Source organism: Armigeres subalbatus, chromosome 3 (assembly GCF_024139115.2).
Source record: "Armigeres subalbatus isolate Guangzhou_Male chromosome 3, GZ_Asu_2, whole genome shotgun sequence".
NCBI lineage: Eukaryota > Metazoa > Arthropoda > Insecta > Diptera > Culicidae > Armigeres > Armigeres subalbatus.
The window spans coordinates 212136913-212161395 of NC_085141.1; the positions used below are offsets into that span (position 1 = coordinate 212136913).

At 42.1% G+C, this 24483-nt stretch overlaps 1 protein-coding gene across 5 annotated transcripts in view; it reads left to right on the plus strand.

Annotated features, from left to right (window-relative positions):
• The window catches only part of LOC134219137 (potassium channel subfamily K member 18), a 185978-nt gene that overhangs the window by 62609 nt on the left and 98886 nt on the right, over window positions 1–24483 (plus strand). For 2 of the 5 annotated variants that reach the window (XR_009981493.1, XM_062697835.1), the window contains exons 2-3: window positions 7763–8460; window positions 18523–18670. Coding sequence is in view for 4 of the 5 variants with exons in the window: in XM_062697835.1 (XP_062553819.1) it covers window positions 8322–8460; window positions 18523–18670 (287 nt within the window). In the remaining variant the exon portion in view is untranslated. Of the gene's footprint in view, window positions 1–7759; window positions 8461–18522; window positions 18671–24483 lie in introns of those variants that run through there. The other 3 variants (XM_062697836.1, XM_062697838.1, XM_062697837.1) reach the window with 3 other exon arrangements.

The following is a 24483-nucleotide window of genomic DNA, read 5'->3' on the forward strand; positions in this document are numbered from 1 at the left end:
AACAAGGTACTTACTTAGGGTTCAACGACCTATCATGGAATGGTTAAGCACCGCGTCAATTGAGATAGAATTTTTACTAGGTACTTCACTACCAGATAAAACGGAACTTTTTATTTTTCTGATGAGCACATTTGTATTACCAAGGCAGCGGAGAAGATGACTACGTCATCGGACAGTGGAAGCCAACCAGCCCCCGTCTTGAGGTAAGTTAAGGATGCCATCCATCAGCTAAAGACCAATAACGCAGCTGGTAAGGATGGTATCGGCACTGAGCTTATCGAGATGGGCCCGGAAAAGCTGGCCACTTGCCTGCACAAACTGTTAATCAGAATCTGGGAAAGCTACCGGAGGAGTGAAACGAATGGGTTACATGCCCCATTTACAAGAAGGACGACAAGCTGGAATGTGAGAGCTTTTGAGCAATCACCATCCTTAATGCCGCCTTCAAATTGATATTCCAGATCATCTTCCGTCGTCTGTAAATAGTAAATTAGTTCGTGGGAAGGGTTCTTTAACGGCTGCTCGACAACGGTCTTTACTGTACGGCAAATTCTCCAAAAAATTTGTGAATACCAGGTCCCAGGTCAAGGAACATTCCAGCTGGGTCGAATCGCGCCGGGGACTAAGACAAGGCGATGGACTTTCGTGCCTATTGTTCAACACTGCGCTAGAAGGTGTCTTGCGGAGGTCGTGTATAACAGCCGAGGTGCGATTTTCAACAGATCCAGTGAATTTATTTGTTTCGCGGATGACATAGGCATTGTCATTTGCAAAAGTGGCAGAACTGTACACCCTCCTTGGTACCGGCTGTTGATAATGTTAGTCGTGAAATACGAAGGCGCATCATTTGTGAAACTACTATGGGCTCCATAAGTAACTGCGGTCAAAAAAGATTTACCCGCACCAAATGTGTCATGTACGAAACGCTTATAAATCCGGTAGTGCTCTACGGATATAAAACTTGGACCATGAGCACTTGCAAGCACTGCAAGTATTCGAAAGGAGGAAGGGTCACTTGGCCGAAATCCATTCGGCCGAATGCTACTAGGCCGAACAGACCATTAGGCCGAAACCCATTTCGAAATCATCGAAAGGGTCGTTTGGCCGAAAAAGTTGTTTGGTCGAAAGGGTCATTTGGCCGAAAGTCATTATGCCGAAAGGGACGTTTGGCCGAATGGGTTGTTTGGCCGAATGGGTCATTTGGCCGAAAAGGTCGTTTGACCGAAATGAACGTTTGGCCGAATGGGTCGTTTGGCCGAAAGGACCGTTTGGCCGAATGGGTCATTTGGCCGAAAAGGGTCGTTTGGCCGAAAGGGTCGTTTGGCCGAAATGGTCGTTTGGCCGAATGGGTCATTTGGCAGAAAAGGTCGTTTGGCTGAATGGGTCGTTTGGCCGAATGGGGCATTTGGTCGAATGGGTCGTTTGGCCGAAAGGGTAGTTTGGCCGAAAGGGTCATTTGGCCGAAAGGGTCGTTTGGCCGAAAGGGTCGTTTGGCCGAAAAGGTCATTAGGCCGAAAGGATCATTTGGCCAAAAGAGTAATTCGGCCGAAAGGGAAATTTGGTCGTAAGGGTCGTTTGGCCGAAAGGATCATTTGGCCGAATAGGACATTTAGCTGAATAGTTCATTTGAAAAGTGAGAATTTGCAATGAAAAGGGAGACGTCTTACTTCTCACTCTTCATTTTTCTTTTCTCACTGTAAAAAGTGAGAAGCGCGAAATGAGTAGTGAGAGACGTCTCATTACTCACTTTGTGCTTCTCACTTTTGACAGCGAGAAGTGATAAATGAGGAGTGAGAAGTGAGACGTCTCACTTCTAACTCCCCAGTTATCACTTCTCGCTGTAAAAAGTGAGTAGTGCGAATTGGGGAGAGAGACGTCTTACTACCCACTTTTTATATCGAGAAGTGATAAGTGAAATGTTCCACTTCTCACTCCTCATATATAACTTCACACTGTAAAAAGTGAGAAGTGCGAAGTGATTAGTGAGACGTCTCAGTACTCACTTTGCGCTTCTCACTTTTGACAGCGAGAAAAGATAAATGAGGAGTAAGAAGTGAGACGTCTCACTTCTCACTCCTCATTACTCGCTTCTCAATGTAAAAAGTGGGTAGTGCGAAGGGAACAGTGAGACGTCTCACTACCCACTTCGCACTACTTACTATTTACAGTGAGAAGCCAGAAATGAGGAGCGAGAAGTAAGACGTCTCACTTCTCACTCGTCATTTCTCGCTTCTCACTGTGAAAAGTGAGTAGCGAGACGTCTCACTTCTCACTCCTCATTTCTTGTTTCTCACTGTGAAAATTGAGTAGTGAGACGTCTCACTACTCACTTTTCACAACGAGAAGTGAGAAATGAGAAAAGAGAAGTGGGAAGTGAGACGTCTTTCTTCTCTTTCTTCATTTTTCTCTTCTCACTGTAAAAAGTTAAAAGCGCGACGTGAGTAGTTAGACGTCTCACTTTTCACTTTGTGTTTCTCACTTTTGACAGCGAGAAGTGATAAATGAGGAGTGAGAAGTGAGTTGTCTGCGAAGTTGGTAGTGCGACGTCTCACTACTAATTTAGCGCTTCTCACTTTTTACAGTGTGAAGGGAAATTTCGGCCAAATGACCCATTCGGCTAAATGACCCTATCGGCCAAATGACCCTTTTGGTCAAACGGCCCTTACGGCCAAACGACCCTTTCGGCTAAATGACCCATTCGGCCAAACGACCCATTCAGCCAAATGACACATTCGGCCAAACGACCCATTCAGCCAAATGACACATTCGGCCAAACAACCCATATGGCCAAACGACCCATTCGGCCAAACGACCAATTCGGTCAAACGACCCATATGGCCAAACGACCCATTCGGCCAAACGACCCATTCAGGCAAACGGCCCGTTCGGCCAAACGACCCTTCCGGCCAAACGAACCTTCCGGCCAAACGACCCTTTCGGCCAAACGACCCTCTCGGCCAAATGACCCATTCGGCCAAATGACTTTCGGCCTAATGACCTTTTCGGCCAAACGACCCTTTCGGCCAAATGACTTATTCGGCTAAATGACTTTCGGCCTAATGGTCTGTTCGGCCAAATGGTATATTCGGCCAAACAACTTTCGGCCTAGTGGCATTCGGCCAAATGGCTTTCTGCCGAGTGGGTTTCGGCCGAATGACCCTTCCCCATTCGAAAGACGGGTGGCGGTGTGCAAGAAGACGGTGTGTGGCGACGAAGAATGAACCAGAGCATTAGTGATTAATCATAGATTTAATCATGATTAATGAATAATGGGTTATTTAATCATTATTCATGATTCATAATCATACAAAAAATACTATTCAATCATTAATCACTAATCGTTAATCATAGATTTTTGCATTTAATTATTAATCACTAATCATATTCATGATTGTTTTGAGTTTATTCATTAATCGTTCATTTAAATCATTGCATACATCGCTTTTATTCATTAATCTTTAATCATTATTATACAATTTTAAGCTTAGCTTAGCTTAGCTTAGACTGACTGTACATATCAATGGTTGCTACTCCGTGATTGATCAGAACTGGTGCAAATTGTACTACGATCCAAGTAAATAATGGTTGGGATTTACCAACTATTCTCGAAGTGCACGTTTCAGCAGCTCGCAAATATTGATCAATAACGGCGCCGGCCAAGTCCTTGTAGTCAGTTGGGAACGGACGGGAATGTTAGTGTGTGATTTTTGTTGCTACTAGAGACCGAGAATACCTCTACATCTCCCCAATAACCACAGGAAGGAAGTAGTGTTAGTTGGGTGGGATCAGTAACATAGATCGGGATTCACCCTGGAAAGTGATGTGACCTATGACACTTCTACACAGCAGTATTAGCATTTCCTTAATTTGTTCAATTGTTCATTCTTCGCGAGAACAAACAATCAATCGCTCAAAGTGAGCGATTGTTCATTTGAATTTCGGATTGGGCGCCCGCGTTATCATTTCATTAACGTAAGAAAAGTAAAAAAGAAACGGGACTGAAAATAATTGATAGTAATCGGAAAGCTAATGTTATTCAGCAACCCTTATTTTATCTCTATTTGACGTTAAGTAAGAATGTAAATTTCCGTTCATTTTACATGTCGTTTATTTTGCATTACTTTCGCGCGCGCGTGTCTGTCACTTGCCTTGACCAGTATACCGTAATCAGGATCTCACTGGTATTAATCCTGATGTGCCGGTTGGCACTCGTCTTGGGCTTGTGCGCTTTGAGCGGCACACGGTCGCTTCCCAGTCTACATAAAATCGCACATGGTGCAATACAAGATGCTAAATTGGAGACGATATACATACATGTTGTGTGGAAAAGTACCTCTATCACCTGCACTTCAGCATCCTACACGACACCATACACGTTCATGTGTTGACTGGGTTTGATAGGGCCTGCTTATAGACACATGAAACCTTTTGCAGAGGTTTAACAGAACCCACTGTCAAACCTCACCACATCCTAGGCAGGTCCCCTAACTCGCAGTGGCCATGGGGAGGGGTCGTCAAGCCCTTTAATGCCCCTTTAATCTTTAATCATAATTATACAATTTTAAAGGTAAAAAAACATAATTTGGTCGAACGGTTACTTGATTATTGATCACTATGCAAATCATTTAATTTGATTATTCATAATCATTAATCATTAATCATATCGATCGTTAATCATTAATCATACACATATTGTGTCAACATTTAATCACGATCGGTAAACATTAGGGTGGCTCAAATTAGTATGGGAAAAACTTTTTTCAATGTTTTTGATGGGCCGTACTCTTATTCGGCTCTATTTGATGCCCTGATGTTCTGGACAAAATTTCAGCCAAATCGGTCAACGTTTGGGCGGTGCTAAACTCGTTGGAAGTGTATATGCACAAATGTATGCAGAAACATCCAAAAACAGTGAATTGCATTTGGACGGCACAACTTACGATGCAGAACTATGATACTCAATCAGTTCTTGTAGAATAAAATACAGAATGTTATGCTGAAAACCGCAAGAAGATTAGAGTTTGCCCGGCTAAGTTATTAGCATTTCTCTGTAGTGGGGTTTGAGCAAATTTCGTTTCTTTTACCTTTGAAAAGAAGTAAATTTTTTTTTTTTTTTTTTTTTTTTATTTCTTTATTATAGAGGTTTGCAGCCCTGGGCTGGCTCACCTCTTATGAGAAGTAAATTCACCCCTACAACACTCCAGTAAAATGCTAATAACTTTGTCTAATAAACTCTAATCTTCTCGCGGTTTTCAGCATAACATTCTGTATTTAATTCTGCAAGAACTGAATGAGTATCATGATTCTTGATCGTAAATTGTGCCGTCCAACTGCAAATCACTGTTTTTGGATGTTTCTGCATACATTTTTCCATATAAACTTCCAACGAGTTTAGCACCACCCAAACGTTGACCGATTTGGCTGAAATTTTGTCCAGAGCATTAGGGCATCAAATAGAACCGAATAAGAGGGCGGCCCATCAAAAAATTTGAAAAAGTGTAAACATTAATCATGCTTCAAACGTTTTATTCATTAATCATAATCGTTAATCATTGTCAAAAATCAATTTAATCATTAATCATAATCATTATTCATTTTCAAAAATAAATTAATCATTAATCATAATCTTTAATCATACAGTTGAATGATTTAATCATAACAAATTTAATCATTGATTGGAAGCTTTATTCATTAGGGAAGATCCATAAAGTACGTCACGCAAAAATTGGCGATTTTCAGGCCCCTCCCCCCCATCCCCCCGTCACACTTTTTGTATTAAAACTCTAAAAATTCTGTATGAGTCGTCACGCTGCTTGAAACCCCCCCTCCCCCCTAGAAGCGTGACGTACTTTGTGGATGGCCCCTTAATGCTCTGGAATGAACCACGAACTCACCCAGCTCTGCCGGAAGGGTACGATGGGCAGGGCATGTTGCAAGAATGCCGGTATTATATAGAACGATAATTATTTTAACGAAATTCCACCAAATCGTATACTGCAACGAATTTTCATCTATGACTTGTTAAGCGGAAATCTTGACTGCACTGACTTATTGGATAACGTAGCAATTTATGCTCCTTCTCGACAATTGCGAGGAACAGCTTTGATTCGTTAGAAGCCGCAAAACCGTGTATGGGTAGAATAACCCATTTGATCAATGTTTTCTTTCGTTTAACAGTTTCAGCAATGTATTTGATTTAAATATGTCAAAAAATGTGTTTAAAAACAAGATTAAGGCTCAGAGTGCAGTCTGTAGAATAGTTTTAATACTTTCGTGACGGTGGTAACAAATAAATAAATAAATCCCTTGTGCCTTTACAGTAAATTGGAACACTTATAGTATTTATCAAAATACAAATGCAATCATTCAGATTCGTCTTCCCTATCTACGGATGGTTCTTGAGAATTATTTGTCTGACGCAATCAGTACACGAACAGAACGCCGACAAATTCCTTGCAACTTCAACCCTGGCACCCTTCGCCGTCAAACTATTGGCCAGCTTGTCAGCACCGTCACTTCCGAAAACTGCTGCTGCTCTAATCGTCCAGTTCCAGTGCGAAGGATGTACATGTATTCCATTACCATATCAAGAATACTTCCTGTCAACGCGTTTGATATCCCTTCTCGCTTCTCGCTTTGCTGGTTTTGACTGACACGATGATACTCGACAAAGGTTCCCCTGCTGTGGACTCCATGTTCGTACACGGACATTTCCGCTCCTCACCTCCATCTGCTGGACCGGTCATCCTTGTCTGTGGAATAGTGCTACACTGCAAACAGGAACCAGCATTGGCCACTTGTCGCCAGTATCGATCACAAGATGCAAACTATTCATGTCAAACGCGTATTTAGAGATTCTCTTATCACATCCACAGCCAGGCACACTGCGGGTGTCCCACTTTCTTATTCGCTCACGAAGCACATCCCATACACGTCTACGAGGACATTTATCCGGCCACGGAATGCATGCGAGGACGAGAAATTAGAACACACATGAGAGTGACATCGAGCTGCACAAAAACCGATCCCTTGTCAACTGATTAAAAGTTGATGCTTGTGTATGCAATTATGTCAGGATAGATGATTTTTGGTTGTGTCCTGATTGATGGTTATTGCATTCGATGTCTGATTGATACTCGTCTGGAAAATGTGTGTCTCCTTATCAGGGCACAGAATGTGCTGCAAATGGATTCTCATTTCATATTCAATGGGTGATTACCATTTTCTTCCATTTCGCTCGGTTACCGGGTTGGATTTAGAAAGGCACTTTGTTGAGCTTAAGGTTATGTGACATAAAGTCTGAAAAGAAGCAAAACGCGAACAGTCGATATGAGAATTATCATGTTAACAATATTTTTTTTCAGTCCAAAAGTACAAATTCATTCAGATCTCCAAAATATATTATTTACTCAATATGAGGTTTACTGTAATGTATGATAAATTAACAAATAGTTACTTGAATGTTTATAAGTTTTATTCTATTTTATCCCAGCAGAACTACATCCAAAATGTCTCAATGATAGAAATCTTCCTAAATGATGCATACCTTTAGCTGACTCAAACCTGGTGTTAGATGATGAAAGACAAAGTGTAAATATCTAAAAGCTTTTCTTGATCATTGAAACTGCTGTGCTATTGAACCAAGAAAACCTCAAGAACGGTTGGATTTAATTGGAAGAAAATCCATTAAAGAAAATGCATCTGCGAGCATAAATTGCTAATTGCGTTGTGTCAATTTGCTCTTTTCCACTATTTCCAGCAGAAGAGCAGCAGCTAGCAACAGCACGGCAATAGTTGAGTCGAGTATAATCGCTGAGTGAGTGGTTGGTGGATAGTTCGAGGATGAAAATAAAGCAAATTTACGCGGCGGAAAAGTGTTTTAGTACTTTTCTGTGATTGGCTCGAAAATAGCGAAGAATAAAGAAAAGTGCCCTCGAATAAAATGAAACCGGAAGAAAAATGAACGAAAATAGTGGAGGCTGCAGCAACAGGCATAATATAATTATCTTCTCACTAGTGAAATAGTTTTGATGAGTTGTTTCTGTTGCCGCGGATCCGCGTGCAGTGCAGTGAACGAGCGGTGCACCGGAGCGCATCCGCAAAGTGTGTCCGATAGTGGGGCGCGGCTTGCGGAAGCAAATCAACGAAAAAAGTGCGGTTGTAGATTCGAGCGGAAATCGGTTGACGGAGTAGAAAATAACTTCCGGCCACGCGCTACCGTACCGGGGCAAACCCGCTGCCGGTGGTCCTGACGTGGTTCCCGGATCGATAGTACCAGTGGCCATCGGGGCCGCGGCTGGCGGTAGACAGCGTTCTACGGCATGGAGCGCAAACGTTCGATCAGGCGGCGGCAAAAACCACCGTTTGCGGAGCGGTTAAAAGATAACTGCCGGAGTTTCACTGCATTTATGTTTAGCAATGTGGGCATTATTTTTTTAGTCGTCCTATACATGATTGCGGGTGAGTATTCTTTTCATTTATTTTATTATTTATTTCCACAGTACACATCAGACATTTTATTGATTTATTAAGATAAATAACTGATGTATTTATTATTGAGATTTTTTTAGATTGCTTAGCAAAAAAATCATTGAATCTTATTAACTGCAATGTATTGAAACACATTGCACATAATAAGTTTCAATGAATACGATTTTTTTAATAACCTGCAATAAGTCATGGAATGCTAAGCAATCTGAAATCATGCTTTAACCCTTTATAAAGGCCGAAGCAACTAAACAACTAATTATCAAAAACAATAAAAGTGTATAAGTGCCTTTATATCTAATTACATATTTTATTGTATTTAAATTTTAGACCTTAAGGTTAAAGGTCTTAAATAAAAAAAAAAAAAACAATAAGAAACAATATCCACATGAAATTAAGCTGAGCTGTATGCTAGTAATACAGTAAAAAGTTCAAAATTATCGAGAAATCGGTTACAATATAGTTGCCACTATGTTACGGGACGACTATGCCTATGATGGTCTTATACTCCGTATTGTCCGGAGCAAAATCGAAAGTAATATCATATTCCAGGTCGCTCGTTCTTGGGCCGCCAATCTCTCTTCACATCGGCCGCCGCCAAGTATTGAATGCAGTATTTTCCTCTCAAAACCCTCCGAGAATTCAATAGTCTGCATATTTTAACATCCATACTTCACGGCCGTACAGGGCGTCTGGACGAATCAAAGATGTATACAGAGATAGTTATGTTCGAATCTGTAAGCTGCGAGACTTTATCTGGTTACGCAAACCGTAGGAAGTCCTACTTGCAGCCGTAGCACGTCTTTTCACCTCGCGGCTAACGTCAATAACACAAGTAACGAGTGTTCCAAAATATTAATTCATCGACAATTTCAAATCACAGGCCATCCGTTTCCACCTCGTTAGACTGTCCCGTTCTCTGCCAGCCACAAGATACTTAGTTTTGACAAAGTTTATGATCAGCACTTTCTTACAGTCTTCTATTTAAAAGGTACGAAATCCTCTTCCACTGCTGTGCAATTTACACCAATGATGTCGATATTTTTCGCAAAACCAAGGAGCATGTAAGACTTGCTGATGATGGTTTCGTTTCTTGTTATGTCCGAGTCCGCAAGTTGTATTCCCGAAATTTATCAAGGATTTGACGAAAAGTAAAAATTTGGTCCGTTGTTGATTGTGCCTTCTCTGTCTGATTGTCCATTCAATAATAACTCTAAGTGCTTCTCTCTTCTAGCAGCCACCCCGTTTTGGTTGGTCTGGCAAAGCTTCCCTCTGCCTTCGCGAGTACTTTTAGTCGTTTTTTACGCCGGTTGAGTTTTTTCTCAGCTGTTCTTAGTTCTTTGTTGCTGATTTGTGCGGGTGAGTAAATCAATCAGAAAGTAAGACTTTTTGTGATTGTTTGGTCGTGTTTTATATTGGACGCAGAACGATCTAGTGATCATCGTAATGTTTGGTTCTGCTTGGTGTAGATTGATAGATTATTGCGAGCTCATTATTTATTTACTTACTCAGACTTAAGCCGGAGAGGCCTGTGAGGTACATAAAAGTCTTCTCGGATAAACACGGTCCATGGCATCACGTTCAAATCGTTCTCCACTTGGTCGATCCACCGCCTGCTGCGTACCTCGCCTTCTTGTGCTCGTCGGATCGCTGTCGAGAACCTTTTTCACCGGATTACTATCCGACCACCATAGATGGTACGCAGCACTTTCCTTTCGATAACTCCGAGTACGCGTTGGTCATCCATCCGCATCGTCCAGGTTTCGTATCTGTAGAGAACTTCTAGTCTAATAAGGCGTTTTGTAGACTGTTCCGGCAACATTTCTTACAATCCAGCCAGCCTCGTCGAGAAGAGGGATCCTGAATTTTCCTGAACTGGAAGCCACAAAAGAGGTGGCTTTGCGGCAGATGGCGAACATAACCCGATGTCTTAAGGGAAGAATGCTAGCGTCAACCCATGCAGCATCAGCGGAGGTTGACGGAAGATAACCTGACATAGTTGTCAAAGACGGGATAGATAGTGTTGACGAGATTCCGGTAAGCAGGATACGTTAGCTCAAGACCATAACGCAAGCGACTGTCGATAATAGCTTGTCCAACTTTTAGTCTAGGTATTCTATTGATGGTGCGGTGTTTTTTCGCAGGTTTTAATCATTTTTCAGGAAGTTATCTAAGATTGATCGTAGGTGGGCGGGTACCTCGCGGGAGGACTTTTTGTTAAAAACGGTTCAAAAACAGTGATTTTTATGCTTATTTTGCATAAGCCTGATGCGGGACTTGCAAGCTACTTCCACCACTCGGGAGTGTGGCAGAAACGTGACTTTCCGGTCGATGTCGACTCCAAGCACCCGGGAAATCTTGGAGTTGTGGATGGCTTCCGTGCCGAGCTTTATGGAAGGCCCTACTAACTGGTGCCAGTCACTGCAGATGTACCCCTAGATACACTGGCGTTCATTACAAAACCGACGGATGAAACTAAATGGTACTTACTGCCACCAGAGTTTAGATCCCGGTCTTTCCACTGTGTCTTGCCGACCACAACGAAAGGAATTTCGTCGGCATACACGAATACACACACACATTCGCGGGAATAAGGGTGGTGTTTATATGTGGACCACGATAAACAATGGTCCTTCGGAAATCAGCCGAGTACTGGGAAGTGGCTACCAGGGAAGCAAAGTATACACCGAGAGCGTTGGCAACCTGGGCAGGGTCGTAAACTGTGCGGTTGCCCTGATCGAGGAGAATGGAAACAGCTCTCGATCAGCCGCTGATTGCGACAAACAAACTGCAAGTTTCAAAGTAGGCTTTTTGTGTATCAACAATCGATGAACGGCACTCCCGTATAACCAAGGAGAGTAAAAGAGACAGTAAAGCATGCGATGCTGCTCTGTCTTATGTGCGTTGTCCAGTAAAGCTTGTCTTCCACCGATCGATGGGTTCGCTAGCGTTTCAAAATCATGGAAGTACCATATTCCAGGGCGAATGTGCCTACATGTTATGTGCTAGCAGCACAATGTGGACCGATTCATATATGACTGAATTTGGTCGTATATGAGTAACAGAAAAATGTCCACAACATGTGTGCTACTCGGGTGTCCGCCTCCACAGTTTGGCGAAGGTCTGAGACGGGTTGATGCTGTCGATGAAATCTTCCCACTGCTTAGACTTCGCCTCCCTGATGACTGTTTGGCACTGCCAGTGTTTCTCCTTGTAGCATTCCAGGGCGTCAGTCATGAGAGGGTGGTCGGTGCTGAGCTTTCTGAGTGCGCGTTAAGCACGCCTAGTTTTATTGGTTCACCATCGAAATGCACGACGCACAGTGGGATGGTTTTGAAAAAAGTGAACATTGATATTATCGATGAAACTTTTGATCGGAGACTTTTGATGTCTTTTGGAGGGTGTGTTTATTTTTAGAGCACTTTGTTTGAGGAGTTAGAAAAATTTGCTCAGAAGCAATAAAATACGAAAAACAAATATTTTTAGTATTTTATTGCTAAAATTATTTATATTGTATGGAGATATTGTAGAAATGACAATTTCAAGTCACTTTGTCGAAGACTCCAAATTTTCATCTCTGAAGTAGACAAAGTTATAGGTGTGAAAACTTTGTAACCCCTTAAAATTCATTTTAAGCTCTTACTTTATCATTATTTTTTTACATTTATCTTCTTCTTCTTCTTCTATGGCTCTATATTCTTATTGGCTGGCTTTTCAATCTAGTATTATATTAGCATTTCCTCAGTTATTAGTTGAAAGGTTTTCTATACACTATGCCCAGGGAGTCTAGAATGTTTCCAACCCGAAAACATCCTAGACCGGACCGAGAATCGAACTCGCCATCTCCGGATTGTGCTCTAAAAATAAAGACAATAATCCGCTTCACCATATTTCCAATGGCGTCTTTCGATGTCAACAGAAGTAGGAGCGTTGGTGGAAATCTGCACAGGGTAGTGGTTGCTACCGTACAGATCGGTGTCGGCTTTCCAGGAGAAGCGTGGTAGGATGGATCTACTTAATGCAGTGACATCAATGGATGTGGCAGAGTTTCCGTTGAAAAAAGTGGGGGATCCGTCAATGAGAGTTACGAGGTCACCTTCCTGGAATGCTTCGACTAAAGCAGTGCCTCGAGGGTTGGCCCTGGAACCTCCCCCCATAGGATGAAAGGCGTTCACATCCCCAAGGAGGAGCAGGGGAAGTGACGTTCTGGATCAAATTGCTTACCTAATTGTGTTGCATAGATTGTTTAACTTAAGGTCTTGGAAATATTCAAATCGAAGATATTATAAGCCTCGTTCAAGAGTCTACAACACCTATTGTGACCATACAATGTGAGATGTGCGGGATATAGAGCAGAGCGTAGTTGGGAAGGATACGACGCGGTGCGTGGAAATTAAATTCTCTTAGCAGTGGTGCACAGTCAATTCTGTGTTTCAAAAGATCAAAACAAAACATTCTCTGTAGTAGAACTCGTCTAGAGCCCAGCGTGCTGAGGCCGATTAGCTTGCAGCGGTTTTCATACGGAGGAAGCCTAGTTCGATTATTCCACTGCAGGAATCTCAAGGCGTAACGAACAAGCGATCATTGCACTCGTTCAATTCGGTTGGACTACAACCGCATACTCTAGTACACATCTAGCTATTGCACAGTAGATTGATGTTAGAGTATAGACATCAGTGAATGATTTGGTAACTCTCCAAGTAGTGCAAAGACCTTCAATGCGGTAACGGAAATGTGTTCGTTGAAGTCAACTTTGCTACCGATGAGAATACCTAGATCCTTTATAGAGCCCACACGTTCTATTGATAACACACGAAAGTTCTATGAGAAGTTGAACCGTTCACGTAAGGGCTACGTGCTACAGCCTGATATGTGTAAGGACATAAACGGGAACCTTCATACGAAAGAGAGTGAGGTGATCCAAAGGTGGCGGCAGCACTACGAAGAGCACCTGAATGGCGATGTGGCAGACGAAGATGGCGGTACGGTGATGGACCTGGGGGAACGCGCGCAGGACATAATTATACCGGCTCCGGATCTCCAGGAAATCTACGAGGAGATTGGCCGGCTGAAGAACAACAAAGCCCCTGGGGCTGACCAACTACCAGGAGAGCTATTTAAACACGGTGGTGAGGTACTGGCTAGAGCGCTGCACTGGGTCATTACCAAGATTTGGGAGGAGGAAGTTTTGCCGCAGGAGTGGATGGAAGGTGTCGTGTGTCCCATCTACAAAAAGAGCGATAAGCTGGATTGTAGCAACTACCGCGCAATCACATTGCTGAACGCCACCTACAAAATACTCTCCCAAATTTTATACCGTCGACTAGCACCAATTGCAAGGGAGTTCGTGGGGCAGATAAACTGAAACTGAAATAAACTACTATAAACTGATAATATAAATAAATAAACTGAAACGGTTGATCAAAGCGACGATGGATCGGGTGATGTGTGTAGTTCGAGTTTCAGGGGCATTCTCGAGTCCCTTCGAAACCCGCAGAGGGTTACGGCAAGGTGATGGTCTTTCGTGTCTGCTGTTCAACATCGCTTTGGAAGGGGTAATACGAAGAGCAGGGATTAACACGAGTGGTACAATTTTCAATAAGACCGTCCAGCTATTTGGCTTCGCCGACGACATAGATATTATGGCACGTAACTTTGAGAAGATGGAGGAAGCCTACATCCGACTGAAGAGGGAAGCCAAGCGGATCGGACTAGTCATCAACACGTCGAAGACGAAGTACATGATAGGAAGAGGTTCAAGAGAATACAATGTGAGCCACCCACCGCAAGTTGGCATCGGTGGTGACGAAATCGAGGTGGTAGAAGAATTTGTGTACTTGGGCTCACTGGTGACTGCCGAAAATGATACCAGCAGAGAAATTCGGAGACGCATAGTGGCTGGAAATCGTACATACTTTGGACTCCGCAAGACGCTCCGATCGAATAGAGTTCGCCGCCGTACCAAACTGACAATCTACAAAACGCTCATTAGACCGGTAGTCCTCTACGGACACGAGACCTGGACGATGCTCGTGGAGGACCAACGCGCACTCGGAGTTTTCAGAAGGAAAGTGCTGCGTACCATCTATGGTGGGGTGCAGATGGCGGACGGTACGTGGAGGAGGCGAATGAACCACGAGTTGCATCAGCTGTTGGGAGAACCATCCATCGTTCACACCGCGAAAATCGGACGACTGCGGTGGGCCGGGCACGTAGCCAGAATGTCGGACAATAACCCGGTGAAAATGGTTCTCGACAACGATCCGACGGGCACAAGAAGGCGAGGTGCGCAGCGGGCAAGGTGGATCGATCAGGTGGAAGATGACTTGCGGACCCTCCGTAGACTGCGTGGTTGGCGACGTGTAGCCATGGACCGAGCCGAATGGAGAAGACTCTTATATACCGCACAGGTCACTTCGGCCTTAGTCTGAATAAATAAATAAATACGTTCTATTGATTGCAATGCCACTACGGACGACGGAAAGCTGACCGTGAGCGAGTAAACGTTATTGTTTCACATTTACCAGCGTTGACACTCATTCCGTTCGCATGGCACCATATATTCAGATTGTCCAAGTCACGCTGTAATATCAAGCAATCCAAATGCGTGAGAAGTCTTCGGAAAATTTTGTTGCTTCTAACCTTGCTGATCCAAAGGTATTTGCCTCCTAGGGTCCGATCCATGATGGTGTCCGACACACGGTTGACATCTTGGAGGGTGATGGTCCAGGGTGGTGCACCAGCAGGCTTGGAGGGTTATTCCAGAACCAATTAATTTTTCATTGGAGAAAAAACATGACCACCTGCGGAAAGGCCAGGTTTGGGAAACGGGACGCTAAATGACTAGGAAGTTTCCTATAGGTATCCTGGGTAAATCAGAGCCAGTGAACGAGTAGAATCCACTGGATGGCCAGGAGCTCGATGCGTCATTGGGTGACAATGAAAAGGAACAGTCGCTAGGCGTTACATTGTGCGGCCAGGATGGGCGTGCTTTGCTCGTACTGCCAGCAGGGTGCGAGGGACAGTGAAAGTGAGATTTATCACCCGGGTTGGAGTGTCCGGGGAGCCCAGGATGCTGAAGCAGTTGGGACTTACGACCGGAATGCGGCCTTGGAGGAGAGATGTTGTAGCTCGTGAAGCTTGTTGTAGCTGGACAAATCGTACTTTGCGCTTGTTCTTGCAGTTTGGATCCCACGTCGTCCGTCGGTGGATAATATCGTGACCAGACAACGCCAACAAGAAATCGCTTGCTTCCCACGGAGTCCACCGGAGAAACAGCGGCTTGTGACTTTCCGCTTGACAGGCTAATGCGTTCCTCTTCCGTCTATGCGATGGATGGTGCCGGAGGTTGTTCCCCTGTTCCGGTGTGGAAAAGACGTCCGCTGGGAGAAGAGGCGACTACCATGAGGATCAGGACAGGCTCTTCTTAATTTCTTCGTCCACTGGATGCCGAGGTCGACCAGGTCGTTCTGGTTGGGTCTTGACGTCCGGTCTACCGGCGCCCCGACGACCCAGGGCTCCGTTCTTCGCTTTTTCGTCCTCGGCCTTTACCAGGCGCCGGTTTTTGGGATCGGCGGCGAGGTCTGTAGATGTATTGGCAATGCATCTCCTTCCGGCAACAATAAACTCATAGTATTGATAAGAAACTCTTACTTTGGAGATCCCGGTGGGGGTCGAGTTTGTGGTTGGTGTACGTCTTTCCTTAATGCGGTGGAAAGAGAGGACGACGGGGTCAGGGGAGATCTGAGTGTCGTCTTGGGAGTCAGTGTTGGCCATAGTCCGAGGGGTGGGTTCGACAGAGGTGATGGAGTTTTCGAGGGCAGAGCTAAGCCCGTCCGGGTTTTAGACGAGTATAAGAGTATCGTCCACAGAGATCAATTCATCTGCTCCGATTGGCTAAGGAGCTTGCGCTGCAGAAAGAAGCCAATACTGTCGAGCTTGTTCTGTAGCTCGGCGTTCCTCTGGAGGCTTTCCTCCATCATAGCTTCAAATTTTTCAGTTATTAATTGAAAGCTTTTCTATGCCTGCCATTGCATGAGTATGTATCTTGTGTGGCAAGTACAATAGATACACTATGCCTAGGGTGTCGAGAAACCAATCCGAAGACATCCTAGACCGGACCGAGAATCGAACTCGCCTTCTCCGGATAGGCAATCCTACGCCTTTGCTCGCAACGCTACTGGAGACCCCTCTTTTCCAGTTGAAAGATGTGTCTATGGCTCGAGGTAGGTACAATCCCGGTCGACTCTAGTAGCACAGTTCAGGAGTTTTGGTGTGAACGTACTCCCAGCATTTAAAGTACTGCATGGGAGACGGATAAGGCACCTCAAGAAACCGAAGTAAATAAACTGCGGTCTTGAGGTCCAATTCAATGTTACGACGAGGAAAGTAGTACTATCCCTTCGTTCACCAGCGTTTCTTGTGATCCGGTGGATCTGTATTATATTTTGCTCCCTCAGTTCCTCTAGTAACTCATCCTCGATGAGGACAATAACATCTCGACAATAAACGATTAATTTGACCATATTGTACCCCGTTTTGCAGCTTGTCCATTAGCAACAGTTTGTCGAAGTGCCCAGGATTTCTTACTTTGATGGCGTACGAACATCCTTCTCCTTCGGGGAAAGTAGAGTCAATGTTCGCTCCCAGATACTGCTTAAAGGACTTTTTTCATCAAAAAAGGAGCTGCTGGTAAGGATGCTCCGTTTACTGCTTCAAGCCGAAAAAAAATATCTCGTTGTGATGATCCATATATGTCGGGAGAGTCCAATCAGCATAATTCCCATCTATCCCCCTGTGTTGTTTTTGGAGACGAGAGTGGGGTCACCTCCAGAAAAAGGCCCTTCAGACCTAGCTGACATACTTCACTCAAATATGAGCCCAATGATAGTTGCCATTTCAACCAAAAACCCTCTTGTCTTTTGAACCGTGAAGATCCGTTGAAGAACCAGGGAAAACCGGTAAAGCGTCTGGTTTTGAAGTAACTTGTAACTTGAAGACTGTGTGAGCTACAGTCACTTCACGACTGGAAACATCTACGAAATTGTTACCATTAAAAACGTTCATCGCTTCATCGGCAGTCATAGTACCCAATTACCCCTATTTTCACTTGCCGCGGGGTACCTTACCATGTTATACAATGGATTTTATTTTTATTTTTAGCGATTCAAACTAAAGGCTGCCATTTCATTTGAAAAATCCAAACAATTTCATTCGAAAAGGTATATTTTTTAGAAGAATATCGTTTTAAGCCTCACAAAACTTTTGGTTCCAAAAAAATCAGTTACAAGTTGCATCCAGAAAATTTTCTCAAAGGAATAAACGCAGATTGTCGTCGTCGTCGGCTGAAATGGCTTTCGGTGGCGTCGCTGCCACCGACGATATTCTCATCGGCGCACATCCCTACCTAGTCCGATTGTTGATGAAGTCGATTACGAAGTTTCAAGCGAGAAGAAAACGATTCTCCATATTTTGTTATTTTTCAATTAAATGACCTAAACAAGACTTATATGAAAATCGGAAACTATATCTCTGCATCTATTTGATTTGCGGTGCCTGCTCGGACAACAAATCCACTAGCGAGACCAGTATCACTTACTCGAACGCACATGTGCCACTTCAATTTTCAATAGTTTATGAACTTACGAACCTTTTTATCACTCATATAATACATGTACAAGTGTAACCACTCATCATGTTGAGCATCCTATTTTTGCATCCGTCGTTACCTCTGCGTAACTGAAAGAACTAGGAAGTTACTGATGGAATAGAAATTCATATTCTCTTGTACTTAGTGAATGGAAAAAAGTGCAAAAGCACATAAACCCTACTTTCTGTCTCAAGAACATTTTCAAAACGTACTACACCGGGTCGCTTCCGATCTGCTTTTATCTACATCTCCCCTCCATTTGCCAACCTCATACCTAGAAAATTGTCGGCAATTTTCTGGTTCCGTTAGTTCACTGCCCCTCATTGCTAGTGCTCGGCATGCTGCTCACCACTTGTACTCATCTATTATGTATACTTCAATTACAGGTGCGTTCATGTTCATCGCGATCGAAGGTAATGAAGCTTTAGAAAGGTTTGCTCAAATACCGTCCAAGAGAGTCGAGACTGCCATGCGACTGTGGCAGATATCCTGCTGTGAGGTGAATGTGTTCAACAAAAGCGTGTTCGAGGAAAGGTGAGTAATTTTCCATCGCTCCCCAGTTGCCATTTATCCACTCGACGGATGATGGTGCCTTTTGTGAACGCCTCTTTGACTTGTATCCCCCCTTTCTATCTCGGACTGCGGCACATCCAATGCGATTGTCTCGTTCAAATGAGGCAGTTTTCAATGATGAACTATGACCGGCCGATACGCGCTATTGAGCGAGCAGGTGGTTCCTGCCCTCTTTTACGTTCCATTGTTCTGTTTTGGAAGCCTTGTTTTGCTCCAATTTGGAGTAAATTGTTCGGCTTCATTCGAATTGAATGATCCGGCTTTTCTTTGATAAACCAATCTAGATAGAGCACTGTAGAACATTGCGGTTCATCAGCGTTCAAGTGTTAATTGCTAAAGTCTCTTCACTTATAACCATCGCGAACCGTACTCCATCCAACGTTTGCTTTGGCACAGTAGTCTGTTGTACTGGGAAGCTTGTATTAGTCATGGAATGAATATTACAGTGAGGTGGTACGAATAAGATTTGCAATGGATAACAACGTTGAAAAAAAGTCGTGGAAAATGAGCAGCATTGTCGTGAAGCATGAGTTTATGAATGCACAAAACATAAAAAATGAAATTGATTTACTTAGCGCCGATAGCTTAACAAACTCTCGAATTGTATTCGACAGAACGGTAAATAACCGACAATGAATTATTGTCCTGAATGAGCAATTCTCTGTAAAATCGAAGGTCGATTTATTTTTGTATTTTTTGATTTCCCTGAAATTTTGCATATTCATTCTTTGTGATAAAAAAACATAATTTGCATCATTAATTTGCCATTTTAACTCTAGTCTAACTTTTGACAAAGGCTTAAGCAAAAACACTTTGAACACTTTCAAAAAATATAACATGGAAACGGCTTGTTGTCTTCGAGAATGTTTTAGGAGTCATTAATGGTATGTGTAAACAATATACCCTGTGAAAAAATTGTTCAATCATTGAAAATAAATCTTAAAAATTAATTTTCTTAAAAACGAAATTTTCAATATTTGTTATTTTTTGATATGTTGTAGCAGATAATATTTGTACTTTTTTGCAGTCTTGATCATAATGGATAAATGATGGACAAGAAGGTTATATATTTTTTTTAAATAAGTTGGTTTTTCAAAAATGGTCGATTTTTTTTACGTTTTTATCGACTCGATTTTATAAAAGTACGTATGAAAGTAAGTTTAAATGGAAAAGGTGCACAGTTTCTGAGATACAGCGGTTATAAGATAAAATATAACAATTTTTAAATTTTTAGTTATTTTCGAATGTTTTTCGTATCTATTTAACCTGGAATTACATTTTACTGAGCCGTTGATATTTATTGTCAAATGCTAGTGATGGAGTATAGGTTGACCATTTTCATGGTATGAGACGGTGGAGAAAAAATTCTTTACTTAGCAAAAATCAAATCCGTATCTTTCATCCTTATTAATTTTTGGTAGGGGAAAAGTGGGTAAAACCGACACCTTAAGCAACTTTACAGCTCCCCAATCTATGAAGCAATATTCCGGTCTAGAAATTTCATACAAGCATACTTTGGCTCTTCATGCATCAGTCCATGAGGTCTCAGGACAATATTTTTTGATAGAATTTGATTTATGATGAAAACGCGAACAGTCCATCTTCCAGCCCAAACAGCTGGGGTGCGGGTAAGATCGACACCACATGAGGGTAAAACCGACACATCAAGTCGTTATGGAATTGAACATCAGAACAATTCTAAATGATGTTACACCATAATTGAAAATGTTTAACAAAATTCATTTTGATATTTGTGTATGAAATTCATGTTTAGGGGTCACTCATAAACGATGGTTGAACAATATTTTATATATTTAAAATCATCACCACATATCATATTTTATTTAGTTTCTTTAGTGCAGTGGTGCTCAGCATTTTGGGCGTTTTTGCCTTTCTCGTATACTAAGTATACGGAAAGGCTATAGAACTGCTCCAAAACCGAACTTTTTATAGAAGGCTCGGAGACCCATATTGTTATATACCAATCGACTCAGCTCGACGAATTGAGGTGATGTCTTTATGTGTGTGTATGTGTGTGTGTGTGTATGTGTACAAAATGTGAGACACGTTTTTGGGCATTTATCATTATCCGATTTGCTCGCAACAAGTTGCATTCGACGCGGAATGCAGTCCCATTGGTTCCTATTTAAAATTAGATCGATTGAACTTTGCGTTTCGGAGTTATGGCCAAAAAACTGTTTTTACGTGCAAAAAAAAAAAGCAAAATGCTCCAATCTGGATTCGAACTCGTGATCTCTTGATCGGGAAGCGGCTACTACACCACAGCACCATCAATACACATAGCATGTGACAAGATACATACAAATATAAATCATCGAATTGGGCATATATTCATTACCTCTATAAGCATCAGAGTTTATCCTGCTAGGGTACCGATTCCTATACTGGAAGTATTAATGAATCGAGAAAAGAAAATATTAGCTTTTACCGTTGGTTATTAAAATATACAGTTTCAATACATTAACTTAGAGCAAGATTGCCGGTGGTGAGTATAAGCCGTTTGGCAGCGCAGTATCATTACTTGACACTTTTCCGGTCGCTACTAAACGCGCTGCTAAAACAGTAGCGCAGCGGACAAGTGATCAAATTTGGTAGCGCGATAACAGCGCTGCTATTTGATGAACTATTAAACGTCACCTGTACGGAATGCAGCCACCAAAATGATAACCGAAAATAGTGACCAGTGCGAAAAAGAGTGACTAAACTAAAATGACAGCGCTTCGAGGATGATCAAAACACTCGCGCCCAGTAATGATGCTCTAATAGATAAACTATTGAAATCGCTTGGATACGCTGTTACTTTAGTTGAGATAAAAGTAGATTCACTATTGATTCGAGGATGTTAATGCAAAATTATATTGGTATAATTGCATAATTACATCCAAACTAGTAGACACATATGTGTATAATAATGGGAAGTATCAATAAGAACCCCTCAGGTTACGGGTGCCCTATGCAAATTACTAAATAGTAATTTGGGGTGACCTTTTTACGATAGGATATCCGTTCAATAAAAATCCTCGTCTCTGCTAAACGTTAGACATAACTTTTCTCATGTCTTATTGCTATCAAGCGCTAAGAAAAGCACAAATACCCTATATAACAGCCTGTAAATACTCCTCAGTCCTCATATAGCAATTTCAAAAAGCATCGTGCTTCGTTTAACACGTTCAACGCTCTCCCGTTCGAATGCGCCAAAAAGAAGGAATGGCAATGTGCCGTCGCGCAGTGGTGGTCCCCCATACAAATGCTCGACTAAACCTACGATTGCGCTTACAATTTAGCAACAGTAATTTTGTAACGCTGAATTCATTTTGAAATTTAAATAGTTATCCGACATATGCTATGCTATCCAAAGACTTCCGGAAGCCCATGACTTAGGATCACAGCAGCGTCTTAATTCTAACCTTGAAACAGTAAATTTCCCGCTTTGGTGCAGCAAGGCGCAATTCGCCAAACTAACCACTGTTAAGTGACAAAATATATATTTCAATGCATCATAGGGACACGGCAGGTATTTCCGTCCATCGTCATAGGGGCTAAAACCATCGAAAGCAACATCCATTTGCTAGAGCTCCACTATAGCAGAACGTATCTCCTGAGCTTAAGATTTGATACGAATGAGTTTGTCAAAAAAGCGTCTCTTTTATTGGTTTTCGAGACTATGACGAAAAGACGAAATTAGCTTCCTTAATCCTATCAGTTCTTTCCGAATCTTTCCCGATACAAAATTTAGTCAAATTTAATTTTTCCATACATATATGTTTAGGAGATACTTTACACCATCAACTTGAACCAAGTCACCAAAAATTAAATTTTCCAACTACAATTAACAAATTGAGGAATTATCTCATTGACTAAATGTGCAAAATTAAAATAATATCAGCTTCACGAAAGAACGATTTGTTTTGGGTTTTTTCTGGGTTTCCGCCACTGTGGATCGGTCGGCCTAACCATCGTAGCATCAGCGGCAAGCCGTGCTTCTGTTCTATTTTTACGCATATGCATGCATCATTCTTTGTGGCGTTCAATCAGCATATGGGAGCGCAGCTGGTGTGCGGGAAGACGCGGGACGCATGCGCATTCGCTTCAGTCTCTTGCCGTCGGATGAATATTGCCGAAGGAAGCATCACCAACACACATCGCATTGCGTGCGGCAATGTTCTATTTTTAGCTCAGCTGGGTTGAATGTTGATCCGAGCAAATGAGATTTGGGGAAACTGAATCATGAGTATGTATAACGGAAAAAAAAATTTTTGGATAGCTCCGCGGAAATAACGCGCAGAGGGAAATCCCCGGTTTCAATTCCTTGGATATAGCGTCTGCTGCACCATAAACTCGCAAGCTTCTAATTTTATTGAATAATTATATCTTTTCTATTCAGTAAAGCATATTTTCTTTTGTGCATTGAATATAGAATAGAATATAATTTCCTACTTATGTTTACTGTCTACTGAAACTCGGTGGGCAAGTTTGATTACTACCAAGATAAATCAAAAGCTATTTTGTTTCTGCTAACAATCATTAAAGAAAACTGAGTACATATCGATTCTCAATTTATGTATTTATGTTTCATTTCCTACCTCCATCATCTAAAGTTCAGACCTGAATTCTTTCAAATAGGGGGAATGACGGCTTTGGCAGGTTTTGTTCTATTATTGGCAGGGGGGTTTTTTATGACTGACTAGGCTCAAATTTGGCCTAAACATTCTTTGCATATCAAAGAATATTGTGGCCAAATTTCATAAAATTTGGTCGACAAAAACCCCCCTGCCAATAATAGAACAAAACCTGCCAAAGCCGTCTTTCCCCCTATTCCAAATAATCAGATGGATTCAATTATAGAAATGTCATGAATATAAATATAAACAATACACAGCATTACGTTCCATTGATTATTAGCATGGAAAATATGAAATACATTCAAAATTTTTCTTGCAATGCGTATTATGTATACCACAACCTAGAAAATATGAGTTTTGAAAAAAGAAGATGACTTACACGAGGATCGAGCATAAATCCTCTGAATGAGAGCCTATCACGTTACCAACGAGCTACCTTTGTTTCTTGAGAGAGCAGTGTTCGAAGAACAAGAGGCTACGCGATTTGCAATAAATAACTATTTCACTGCATCAAGACATCGGCTGCTTGTGCATACGTGCTGTAACGCACCGGGTGCTGTGCTTTGGTTCGGTGGCATATAATCTGACGTTGAAAAATATAAACCGTTTTGACTCAAGTGCCGAAAATGACTCATATTTCGAACACTCGCATTTAAATGGCTATATCATTATATCAACCTTATTCGCGTGGTTCTTTCCATAGGATATTAATTTCGTTTGTAAAGCACTCGGATTATGTAGGAGAAACTGAGTTTTGGAAGGATTCGGAGATAATTTTCTATTTTTGGAAGTTAGTAGAAAAAGTATCCAAACTTTTCTATAATCCAAAATGTCGATCAGTCGTATAATAAGTTACTGCAACGAGACTAGCGCTATAACTCTGTTATTAGTACAGTAGAAACAACAATTAGGCAGAGTTGTAAAAACCTTCGCTCTAGAAGTCCTCCACATATCACGTTTGAAATTTAACCTCTGGAATTAGTTATAGACAAACTACTAAATTATCGAACCTATATTACTGTACAGCTCATAAAAAAATCTACTCCTCCGCTCATTTTTGGTCGCAACGAAAAATACGCGCCAGATAGTCGCCTAAGAAAAACATACCTCCAGAAAAAAAGCCAATTCAAT